This window comes from Podarcis filfolensis (genome assembly GCF_964270895.1).
Source record: "Podarcis filfolensis genome assembly, chromosome: 12".
Lineage (NCBI taxonomy): Eukaryota > Metazoa > Chordata > Lepidosauria > Squamata > Lacertidae > Podarcis > Podarcis filfolensis.
Genome location: NC_139614.1, coordinates 31,783,821 through 31,796,980, shown reverse-complemented (window position 1 = coordinate 31,796,980; position 13,160 = coordinate 31,783,821). Strand labels below are relative to the sequence as shown.

Below are 13,160 nucleotides of genomic sequence, written 5' to 3'. Positions count from 1 at the left end.
TCTGTTCCGACTAAAGGAGCCATCTTTTATTTTTTTCTCTCAAAATGAAAGTAACATTTTACCTAACTTCCAATACAGTGGTGCCTTGGGTTACATACGCTTCAGGTTACAGACTCCACTAACCCAGAAATAGTACCTCAGGTTAAGAACTTTGCTTCAGGATGAGAACAGAAATTGCGCAGCGGCGGTGCGGCAACAGGAGGCCCCATTAACTAAAGTGGTGCTTCAGGTTAAGAACAGTTTCAGGTTAAGAACGGACCTTGGGATCGAATTAAGTACTTAACCCGAGGTACCACTGTACTTCTTAATTCCAGTCAAAGCCTTGCCATTACTGGGCCACCCATATTCACCCCGAATGCAAATTGTTCAGAAGGATGCTTAAGCCCCTTCATTTCTAGATCTGGGCTAGAGAACTTGTTTTAGCCTGAAGGGCCATATTTCCTTCTGGGCAGCTTTCCAAGGGGCCGCATGGCAGTGTGTTTACTTACAAAACATTATTATACTCTACTCCTTTAGTGGCAAGAGCAAAATATAAACAGAACATTAACTTCCCCATCTGTGTGGTCCATGTCTGTGCACTTATACCTAATAATTTTTCTACCTAGTATTTCTCGAGAAACTTTGAGAAGCAGGAAGCGATCAGATTATTGCCTCAGTAAGGTGAACGCTCCCATTTTGACCAACACTACACTGAATGTAATAAGACTTGTTGGTAAGTGAAATGGTTTCTTGCTTTCTTAATACAATCTGCATGTTTTATCAGTGTGTGTGTGTGTTTTATATTTAGAATTGCCTGGCTTTTAAAACTTTATAGCAGGAGTGTCATGGTCTCATCTTTGAATAGTTCTGAGTTGCCATTGCTGTTATATTTTTGTTACCAAAAAATACAAAAATTACGATGTGAAACAAAAATAATAAAAGATTGCAAGATAATTTATCATGAAGAGATTCTGCAGTATATTTACAAAAGAAAAGCACGGCAGAAGCACACCAGGAGGGGAGAACTAGTAATAACGATTAATTCAAAGAATGGAATATGCTTCATTTCAAAAAGGCTTCATGAAAATATTCCCATTTAGTAATCCACCACATTATCTTACAACATTTTCACAGGTGTGTGCAATCAGTCCCTAGCTATTGTTTAATGTAATTAACTGGGGGTTCTCAGGCAGTCAATGCCTCCTTATAGTGCTCTTCCTTTTCCTACCACCCTTTTTAGCTTCATTATCTCTCAACTGCTCCCATATTTTAGCTGTTTTTCTGTAGTCTTTCCAGTGTCTGGCATATAATATCCATGCTGATTGGAGTATATCTGGCACGTGTTCAACTTTCTTTATTTTCCTAAGAGGCGACATGATAGGAAGTGTATAAAATTATGTGTGGTATAAAGAAAATGGATAGAGTGCATTCCCCTCCCCATCTCTTATAATAATAGAACTCAAGTACATCCCATGGATTCAGGACAGACAAAAGGAAGTACTTCTTTGCACAGAGCCTAGATCAGTGATGGCCAAACTTGGCCCTCCAGCTGTTTTGGGACTACAACTCCCATCATCCCTAGCTAACAGGTCCAGTGGTCAGGTATGATGGAAATTGTAGTCCCAAGTTTGGCCATCACTGGCCTAGATAAACTATGGAATTCTTTCCCAGAAGAAGCAGCGATGGCTGCCAACTCGGATGGCTTCAATCAGGGGTGCCGTTAAATAAAATATGGGGGCCTAGGCAGGTAAGTCCCGCCCCACATAACCACATAATTGATCATACGACATGGCACACAGGCACCATTTGAATGGCAATGCCCATCAACTTTGGGAGGAAACCCCTCAAATGTTTTATTTGGGGGGCCGAAGGGACCCCGGCCCCTAGGAGTTGGCTCCTATGGCTTCAGTAGAAGATTAGACAAGTTCATGGAGGGTGCCTACAAACCCTCAGGCCTGTATGCTGTCTCCATACCAGATGCAGTGTGCTTCTGAGCAGCAGTTGCTGGAATCAGATGGGAGAGCAGGTCCTGCTTTCAGGCTTCCCATAGGCATCTGTTTGGCCACTGAGAACAAGATGATGGGCTAGACTGGCCACTGGCCTGAGCTAGCAGAGCTCTTCTTATGTTCTTGTGGATGTAAGGTTTTATTTAACAGGCGGCGATGTGTCAGACATGCTGTAATTTGGTTACAACGCCCACTACTTAATTTTAGCTAGGATGCAAACCTTGGAGAATACTTGTACTGAGCCAACGTGCGTTCCCACAAATGTGCTTTTTCACTGACTGGTGTAACAGAAAGTCCTTCGGTGTTTGGGGGCTTTTTATTGCCTTTTACGATGCTTAGAACAAAAAGTTATCACACGAAGTCATTACCTTAATCTACAATGTAGGTAAATGGATTTTCATCTGATGGACACGAGGGAATGTAATTGAATTGTGTTGTGTGGAACCTCATTTCCATGCATCCTTGCCAGCAATCTTGTTCTCCCCATGCTGTTACCTGAAACTTCGTTAGACTCTGGGAAAACATTGCCTTTGTGAGCATGACCTACGCACTCTGAGCTCTTCTGGGATGCTGCAGTAATAATTTGATAAATATTGCTCAATATTTCTTGGCCAAACGCATGGTATCTTTCTCTGAACTAATAAGACTGTTGACACATCTGGTTGAAGAACATGCAGAATTGCCGTCTAATAATCAAAGCGGGCACTTCATTCTTTACGGAGTTTAGATTATTTGGCAAAGATTATGTTGTTCATTACTTGCAAGCCAGAAATGCGAGGAAAGATTTTTGTGCCCGAACTCCCAGTTCTTTGGTTGTTCTTTATTTCCTTCCTTCATAGCTTCTTTAAAGGATATCCCTAGCTAGGTTGGCCATTATGGGGTAGAACTGGCCATATTCCAGTGTATTTAGGGAATATTGAAAGAATGCATTATCTAAAGCACAGATGATAAAGTGTTGTCTCTCAGATCAATGACCTGGAGCATGGAAGGCAGATAGAAAGTATATGGGTAAAAATTGTGGTAGAGGGAAACATCAGTGACCTTACTGTGTGTGTCTGCTATGGATCTCCAAGTCAGACTGAAGACTTGGATGATGCCTTCCTAGAGCAGAATACCAAACATTCAAAAAGGAGAAATATAGTAGTCATGGGAGACTTCAAATGAGTTTTGCAAGCAGAGGTTGGATGGCCATCTGTTATCTTTAGTTGAGATTCCTTCATTGTAGGGAGTTAAACTAGATGACTCTCAGGGTCTCTACAATTCTGTGATTCTATCCCTGAACTTTATATGCCTTAATAGGCTCTTTGGACTGCAGCCATGGTTTTATAAACAGGTACCTAAATAAAGAATAGTGGATATGCAAAAGTTATTTGTTGAAACTAACCCTACCATGAAATATTTTGCTGTGTCAGTGTTCTAAAGGCGGGGGAAGGGGTTAAAAATGCTTTTCCCTATTCTGTATTTGATAATTACTAATTGGCATGTCCGTTGTGCTTTCGTTGCACAAAAAGTCTTGTAGAATCTATATATCCTTTCAATAACCCTGTGAGACACGTTAGGGTAAGAAATTGTAAAACTGGGCTTTTCATGCATTATCCAACTCCAGCATGAAAGGAAATTTCTAGGTGAAGATATGCAAAGAGTAAAAAGCATGGATATCCTTTTTTAAAAAAAAAAAGCACGAAAAAGGCAGTGAACACTGACTTAGAAATCTGGGATGCTTTGAGGTTTTTAAAAACTGCTTTGAGCTTTTGTGTTTTTTGGTTGTTGTTTTTACAATCAAGCAGTAAATTGCAATGAAAATAAATAAATCAATCTTGCATGGGCCACTGCGATTTTTCTTGAAGCTATATTGCAATTTACAAACACCTTGAGTAACACCTCTAAGATATTACTATATGGTTCATTATGGGTTCTGCTGCTTAATTTCTCACACAAAACATAAAGCAGAAATACATTTCTGTTATCTCTTTTTGTGCCAGACTTTAAGGGCAGACTTGGATGACTCCTCCATAATCTATTTGAGATAAGGTTAATGTGAGCTATTGCCCCCTCCTCTTGATGGTTCCAGCTTGTGAGAGCTGGAAAAGACGTCTTGCAGTGAACCATCATGTAATAGAAATTTTAACTGTGATAATCATAACTGTAGGATTTTATGCTATGTAAGAATTACCCACGGCCATGTAAACCCTGTTGCTGTGAGAGCCTATCATGAAATTATTCTAAACGCATCCATAAGCACTTGACAAATTATATAGTAAACCAAAAACATAAAAGTTGAGGCTTTTAAATATTAAAAAGTAACTCACCCCATATAGTTTTGCCTGGAAGTCTTAATATCACACTTGTTTTAGAATCCAGATTGCCAAGAAATATGTGCCAATGGCAAACAATTTGTCAAAAAAGCATGTAGTTGATTGCATCTTTGTAAAAGTCTGGTTTCACTGCAAGTGCTGCTCCTAAATGTTCTTCCCTTCCGTTCTAGTTATTCTAGGGGATTTGGGGGGGGGGGCACACACTGCTGATGGTCCTGTTGGTGACTTTTCTGGTGATTCCTTTTCAAAATACCTGTTTAGTGCAAAAAAAAAAGGTTGTCTACTAGGTTTATAGGAGTGAGTTTAAAAATTGGCATTATCTTATGGAAGGAATGAAGAAGAAATGTTCCTGGAGCCTGAACAGTGTCAAGATGCAGAATGATGTAGTGATAGAGAAATGTTCTTGGCATCTAAGGGAGAAAAGATTTTACAGGAGCAAGATTTAGGGAAGAGTTCCTTGTCTTCCTCATAGACTCTTAAGTCCTATCTTCTAGCCTTTCTGTTAAGTAGATGTTCTTATTGAAAGAGAGGTTTGGAAAATCCAGGCCCGTGGGATTATCTTGGGTGTTATTGGAATTGTTGACATACATATCAGTTACCAACAGCTTCAGATGTTGTTTCTCTCCATAAATGTGATCGGTAACATTGGGACTGGTCCCAGGTGCAAGGATGGGCAAGCCCAGAGAAAAAGGGAGAATGAGCAAAATTTTAGGAAATGTTCAAGACTACCAAGGCTTAGAAGGGTGTTTGTAATCTAGGAACATAAAATCATTAGGGCATTTCATTGCCTTAACAGTTTTCATTGCAGATTTAATGGGCTAGTACAATGTATTATAATAAATGAGATACTGCCTTAAGCTAAAAATGGTGGTACGGTATTTTTTTCATAAACGTGCTTAAACTTTCCGGGTTCTGATTTCGCAAGGTTGATTATCATTACCTCTATTTCTGATGTCCAGGCTGTGATTGCCACTTTTTATGTAGGTGCCACCCACATCCAAGAGGAGAGGTATTAGCAGGCCTTTGTAATTTGCAGAAGTGCAAAACAACAGCAGCAACAGTATTAGAAATAAAACCTAAGTGGGGGGACCACAAAACAGCCCAGTGAGAATTGAGAGTGCTCCATGGCTCTTTAATACTGATTGATAGCTGAGGGGCTGGAATCCTGAGCAGGGAAGTGCCAACATTTTGTTGCACGGCAAGGTTGTCCTATCTATGCCAGTTTCCAACATTTCACCACACATCTAGGCTGTGCACACAACCATACTTTGAAAGCACTTTGAAAGCACATCCTTCCTAAAAAAGAATCCTAGGAACTGTAGTTTATGAAAGGTACTGGGATTTGTAGCTCTCTTGAGGAGTAAATTACAGTTCCTGCGATTCTTTGGGTGAGGGGAATGTGCTTTAAAAGTTTGCTCTGTACGCAGCCTAAATATAATCAAGAATTGGAACCTAGAATGGAGTGAATGGGAAGAAGCTTAACTGTTTATAACCAGGGACAACGAGGAGAAGGAAGAAGGTTTAGCTCGGAGCTTCCCAAACTGTGTGTCACGACACTTTAGTGTGTCGGCTGCAGTGTTTAGGTGTGTCGTGGAAACAGTGGCAGAGCTTCATGCTCCAGCAGGCGGGGGCGTGGCTGGCGTGCGTCCCGGGGGGCATGGCACACGTCCCAGGGCTGTGATGTGCCGCCTGCGGGGGTGTGGTGCCCAGCGCAGGGGGTAGGGCAGCCACGATGGCACCCCACCGGGATTGTGGTGCCGGAGGGCGGTGTGCTCCTCCTGCCCCCCTCTTCCTCCACCAGTGCGTGGAAATGCTCCCTGGGACTGGAGCAAACCTCTAGTTTGCTAGTAAAACTGAATTATTGTGTTGCGAAATGATGCACGTCTAAAATGTGTGTCACCAACATGAAAAGTTTAGAAAGTTCTGGTTTAGCTCCTAACCTATGGTGACCTTTGCTTTCAGTTATGTTAGGAAATAGCTGCTATGCTATCCAATATTGCGGGGGGGGGGCACTATTGCAGAATGGGCAGGCCCAGCATGGATCGTTTATTGTATTTTCATGGGATGCACACAGACACTCAGTCCTCTAGCATCCACTTGCACTCACCTTGCCAATCACCATTACAGTATGGGCATTTCACTAATAATAAGTATGTATGTATGTATAAAAGCTGGTTTGACATCAGCGTACAAATGTGGCATGGAAAGTTGAACTTTTTGTGGTGTTCTTTTTTGTCTTTGAAGGCAAATACATGCAGATGATGAACATCTTGAAGCCAATTGCATTTGATGTGATCCACTTCATGTCCCAGCTTTTTGACTACTACATGTATGCAATATATATGTTTTTTGGCCGAAATGACACGGTAAGTAAATATTGCCGTTTAATTAGTGTGTATGCATGCATGGTGGAGGGGAATAGTATAAGGGGGTAGCGATAGCTGGAATATTAATTTGCAATTCTAGAAGTATAAATGGTATAAGGTCTGTGCGAGGGTTTACACCTATCTCTGCTTCCCAGATGTCATAGAGAAAGAAATGTTGTTATGAGGAAACAATCTGAGGATTACGGAAAAATTGGTTTCTGGTTTGTGATGTTGTGAGAGAGAAGATGGAGGTCATGCTAGAATAATTCATTTTGTTCAGCTAATTGCTTTTCAGATATGATGTTCCTTTAACTTGGGGGCTCTCTCAATATGTCATAACAAGACCAAGGAAAGAAACCCTCATAAAAAACCCATAACAACAACCACCCTACACAAGCTTGCCCACAGGCAGACTAATAAGAGGAATTTGGATGAGACATGCAGGGTAGTGGCTGTGTGGTAATAATAAGGACTGAGTAAGCTGCAGTTCCAATGGAAATCAATGGCATGTGAGTGCCAAATGGTACTGAGACATGCTGCTGTTTTGCTTACAGTGACTGAAAGTGTATAAAGGAGGGATGAGGCTCCTCAAGGTCTCTTGCTCCTTTTAAGATAACATTAGGAGAAGCATATAGGGCAGTTCCCACTCTACCCTTCAAATCTGAAGGCACTTCGCAGCATTGAGAAACTAGGTGTTAAATAGCTGGATACATTTCACACATGCCACAGATCATTTGTTTATTCATTTATAACTTGCAAATCTGAAAGGTATGTTCAGAATATTAGTACTAAGGAACAATGTTTTCCATGTTGCAAGAATCCCAGAAGCAATGCAAATACTAGAATCAAGTGCCCCACGAGCTTTAACAGGATGGGATCCTAAATCAGTCATTTATTTGCTTGACAGATCCACACATGGTTCCAAATTGTCTAGGGCTGTTCTTTTGGCAGGAGTAATAACATTGAGATTTGGTTGTTTACAGAGATGAACAGCAAATAGTTTTTTTAACACTGACTTGATTTTCATTGGCTATTTCTGCTGCTCTTTCTTTATTCCCCCCCCCCCCCTTTGCACCTCCTGTTTGCATTTTAAAGCTTTTACCCAGTTCTACACTTTCCACATCTAGCAGAGAACAACACAGTGCTAGGCAGGTAAACGCGCAAGAGTTGGATTTTTGAACATTGTGTTTCCTACTGTAGTGTTCCTTATTGTTTGGCTTTTTGAAGAGCAGTTCACATGGGAAACATACAGCTTATGAAAAGGGTCTATGAATTTAATTTAGCCTTCTTGTAAAGATGATATGATAATCTAGCATCTCTGAAGACCTCAAACAACTTTGCCAATAATAATAATAATAATAATAATAATAATAATAATAATAATAATAATAATAATTTGGTATGTCCTTTAGGCCAGTAGAATAAAAGAATGATAGAATTGTAGTGTGGGAGGGGACCCTGAGGGCCATAGAGTGCAACCCCCCTCCTACAATCAGCTGCCTGTGTTGGGGATACCATTGAGTAGGGTCAGCCCCACTAAATTGAAAAGGAAATGTTTTTGAACCTTTGAAGACTGAAGACATTAATAATTTTATTGTAAACTTCTCTAAATGAAAGTCTGTCATCTCAGCCCGCACACTGCAGATGTGTGTGCTATAAAGAAACACAGATTGCCTTAAGTGTTCTTCCATATTCAGTTGCCCATGTAACAGTGGCACGCTATTTAAAATATTCAGCCTTTTCCATCATTCAAGGCCATTTGTTTACTTCAAGCCACTTACCCAGTGGGACATAAGTGGGAGTAACTTGGCCAATGCACAGGTACATTAGCTTGAGTGGCTTTTGAATGATAGTTAAGGTCTGTTCTGTTGAATCCAAAGCAAAGGAGTGTCTTCTTGAACTGACAAATGTATTCCTGGTGTGAAACACATACCCATATTTTGACAATATGGTTGAAGTTGACCCTTGAAATGCATGTATGTTTCTTAGTTTTCATGCTGTAGTTTTGTCAACTGAGCAGCTCTGTCTGGGTCTCTTATAATTCCCACTGAATTTAAAGTGTGTTAAGTTGCAACAGGATGAGCTAGTATAATTCATTCCTCTAATGGAATCGCTTTGGGTCTTTGTGAACCATGACACTGGAACATTTTCTGCTTGATTCATAATCACAAATGTTTGTGTAGGTGTAACTTCACTGAATCTTTTCAAAAGGAAATATTCCTTATGTAACTAGTTATCTTAGAGCACGAAGGTAATTGCTGCTAAGTAGCAAGTACAGTTCTTCATTCTGATTTACATTAAATTTGTTCTTCATGTGGCAAAGGTGTCTGGTGCCGTTCGATGCCATTCTCACAAAGAATACAAAGCACATGGCTTCCCAAAGTGCAATATAAAGTATTCTGGAAAAAAATTATCCCCTAATACAGTGGATAATTCATGTGTCCGGTACGAATTGTGTGTGGTCGTTCTAGTGTATGAAACTTAGTTTTTCTTTTTATATGAGTGTAATGTTGGGTGTGTTGCTGCTGCCTTCCCTCCCCATCCCACCTCTTTTTCCATTTTTTATTTTGATTGAAATACCATGTCATGCTGAGCTTTTATCCAATGTGGCAATGGAATGTAGGCAAATGGGAAAATTCCTTTGGATTATTTGTATGCTATCCAAATTGTGTTGCTTAGAATTCCCTCTTACTTGCAGTTTGAAACGACAGGACTGGGACTCAGCAGCAGCCGGCTTCGAACCACACTCAACAGAATACAGGAGAGCCTGATTGATCTGGTAAGTTGTAGGACTTTGAGTAATTGAAATGGAAGAGCAATAGCAATTTCTGCTTTGCATTGGTTGCTGTACCAGATGTACACCATCCTGAGTAATTGCACTAAATCCATGTTAGATTACAACAACACATGGTTTGTGGAGATGGCTCTGAAGACGGTTCAGAAACTTCAGCTGCTGCAGAGTTCAGCAGCCAGGAAGACGGCTTGAGCATATTACACCAATCCTGGCTTGACTGCCCTGGCTGCCAGTTAGGCCCTCTTGTTGGTTCCTCTTGATCCATACCACTGGGTGATCCACAATGAAGAAACTTGGAAATTTGGCAAAGTTGATGCCTGTGTATATTTCAGAAACAGCATGAGACTGTATGTGGTGAAGCGGCGGTAGTTGAAAACTTACAATGATAATTGGGATTTTATCCTATATTTCATACCCCTACCTCAGCCAAGCCATCAAGATGACTTTTAAAGATGGAAAGCTAAAAAAACATGCATTCAACAAATTTTCCCTTTAGGAATCACTGCCTGTTTTTTCACAGCAGTTGCATTACCTGTGAATCCTTCTGTCTCAACAGTCCTCCAGAAGATGCCCATCCTTTGGGGCCTAAGGTTTCAGCAATTGGCCACAGCACCTTTAGTGATTATAAGCCTGGAGAGACCAAACATGAGACAGTTCAGTTCTCGCTCTCTGTGCTTCACGATGTGATACCCACATTTATTGGTATCAGTGATGTGAAATAAAGCCTAATGACTTCAACTTGGGTACCTTCACAGAATCACATTAGTAGGAACCATCAGTCCAGAGCTTTTTTCTGTTTCCAGTTTCCCACGCTGTTACAGAAGGCCCCTGAACCCCTGGAACAACTGTGTGTGTATGGGGGGTTGGAACTCCAGGGGCTCCTGGAGCATGGGGTTCTGCAGGAGCAATTGATGGAAATTGCCTCTCCCCCTTTCTTCAGTGGAGAATCACAGGCATTTGTTCCAAACTCAGTGCTGTATGTTTTATTAATAATAGAAGGTCTGGTCTCAAGTGTGATTATAAAAGCTGTATGTTACAGTACTAAAATGGCTACCTAAAAGTCAGTCTAACCACTTTTGCCTTGCCATCTATCTCTCGTCCTCTGAGAGCATGTTAGCTGCCAGTGGGAATATTTGATAGATGTTGATTTATTTGTTTGTGTGTCTTTTCTTATAGCCAAACACCAACATAATTTGGCTGTTGCTGTTTTTAGCTAAGACATTATTCATACCACTGTGATACACTGCATCTCTTTTATGTCAGCAGCTGGTATAAATGGGTCTCCTCCTTCCAGGAAGAATTGAATCTACTGTATGAGAACCACGGTTTATCCTGTCAACTGTTGAAATAACGTAAAAGCACATATCCCTGATAAGTAATGTGGTACCAATTCTGTGTTCACATTCTGCAATGGAATTAACTAGGCAGGTTACGTGAAGCTCCTTCTGGAAGGGGAAACCGCAAATGCAACTGATCAGTAAAACCAGGCAAATGCTGCTTTCCTCAATTTGACAAATTATTTACCAGCTCTGGTGCACTGCTGTTTGCTTTCAATAGAATGGTACTAGGGGGAACAGAACAAGTTCCTGGTTCAAGCACCATAGAGCTGCTGGCAGCCTCGGTTTGGCTTTATCTGTATAATTGGGAGATCGTTTTGATATATCCCCCCCCCCCATGGGTGTAGTTTCATAATAAACCCAGGTGTGGACAGACGCATATAGAAAACACATTGGAATTGAAAACCAAGGTGGATTCTCCAGGAAAGATTTGTAACCAGGTATGCTAGATTCCTGATAGCTCCTGCTTACAGATACTGTCTGTGAAACCCATGTCATAAAAGTGCTTTTTAAAGCACAACAAGAGTCCATAAACTTCTATATGGGGGAAGCTGTGGCTTCCTTTGCCGGAGAGGGTTCTGTGTTTAATCCCTGGTGCCTCTATTCAAGTAACTTTGGTTATGTGAGCAAAGTTTCCTTCCATTTCATCCCACAGTTTCTGCGGGGTGATCGCCTTCACTATGCATGCTGATTCATTCCCCGCCTCCTTCCAAAACTGAGCTTGGTAACAGTCACCTGGTGGGAGTTGTAGCTCAGTACATCTGGAGGGCTGTAGGTTGTGGAAGGCTGGTCTAAAAGGTACTCACCAAGGTGTTGTTGTTGTTGTTTTTTTACTTCCCACAGTATATTTAATCTATATATTGTGTTTCAGCCTAGGTACAGTTTTATTTCTGAGACCGAACAAAAATGAGAGCAGTTAATATGTAAGCGGAGGAGCTTGTCAGAGCAATGGGATTTCCAGGGGTAGAAACAGAAAGATGGACCTTAGTTTTTTCCATGTGAGAGAAAATCTTATTTGTTTTTCATTTAGTTTGTTTTTCACTACAGTGAACTTATGCTGTACATGCTTAATGGGGGGGAACTGCTCTTATGAGATCAGAATTGGAAACCTTTCCCCATAAAGTCTAAAGGAAACGAAAGATCAGAAAACCTATCAAAATTGACAGCGTTCCAATTTAAGAATCCAGAGCTGCTAACTAGATCCGTCTTAAACCTGGGCGAGTAAAAATGTCTTAAGTAGTGACGGATGTTCATCAGGGATGTGGCTGTTCATGCCACCAGGGCAAGGGAATTTTCAAAACCAAGACATTACTACAGAGAAGGCTTTGTCTCACATCCCTACACAATGAGCCACGTTTGACAAGGGGTAACAAGTTGGACTATCAAGACATTCCTAAAGTATTTGCTGCTGTATTTCTCCATGTGTACACTGTACATGTGGGGGGCAGGCGGGGTGGGTGGGTGAGTCTGTCTTCCCTGTTCCCAGTTTCTGTATGCTCTCCAGCACTGGCATTTGCATGTTCAGCAGACCATCAGGATGCAGAGTCTATGTGCACCTGTAGGTTCTCCCTTCTGACAGTTTCCTGAATGCACCAGTGTTGAGGGTAGCAGAAGCCTTAACGACCCCATTTGCACATAATGGTAAGCCAAACCATGGCTTAGGGAGGGCCAATCACATATGCAGGTTCCTTGGTCCTGCTGCCACCACAGCATCTATGACTAAGCCATGACTTGGCTTAATGTTGCATCTATAGCCAGGCAGCTCATGGCTTGTTTGCTTCAGATAAACTTTGAGTGGTAAACTAAAAATAATCTTTGGTTTATTGGCTTGTGGTTTTTGTTTGGAGCGAAACAAAGCACAAGTCTGGGTCTGGGTGTAGTGCTAGCTCAGAGTAGCAGAGCTCCAACAGGACTGGGGGAGCTTTGCTCCAGCAGTCTGCTTGTTCAACCTAAGCCATGGTTTGGCATAGCGTCAAGTTAGAATTGGGTCACTGAATGCTTGACTCTGGCATTTCTAAGTTTTCCTAGTAGATTCTAGGGACACGGGTGGTGCTGTGTGTTAAACCACAGAGCCTAGGACTTGCCGATCAGAAGGTCGGCAGTTCAAATCCCCGCGACGGGGTGAGCTCCCGTTGCTCGGTCCCTGCTCCTGCCAACCTAGCAGTTCGAAAGCACATCAAAGTGCAAGTAGATCAATAGGTATCACTCCAGCGGGAAGGTGAATGGCATTTCCGTGCGCTGCTCTGGTTCGCCAGAAGCGGCTTAGTCATGGCTGGCCACATGACCCGGAAGCTGTACGCCGGCTCCCTCGGCCAATAAAGCGAGATGAGTGCCGCAACCCCAGAGTCGTCTGCGACTGGACC

General features: G+C 41.7%; 1 protein-coding gene across 1 annotated transcript in view; it reads left to right on the top strand.

The window, feature by feature from the left end:
* Nucleotides 1-13,160, top strand: part of VPS50 (VPS50 subunit of EARP/GARPII complex) — a 72,334-nt gene that overhangs the window by 39,717 nt on the left and 19,457 nt on the right. Inside the window, exons 20-22 of the mRNA XM_083578561.1 lie at nucleotides 606-712; nucleotides 6,545-6,666; nucleotides 9,365-9,445. Coding sequence (XP_083434687.1) covers nucleotides 606-712; nucleotides 6,545-6,666; nucleotides 9,365-9,445 — 310 coding nt within the window. The remainder of the gene's footprint in view (nucleotides 1-605; nucleotides 713-6,544; nucleotides 6,667-9,364; nucleotides 9,446-13,160) is intronic.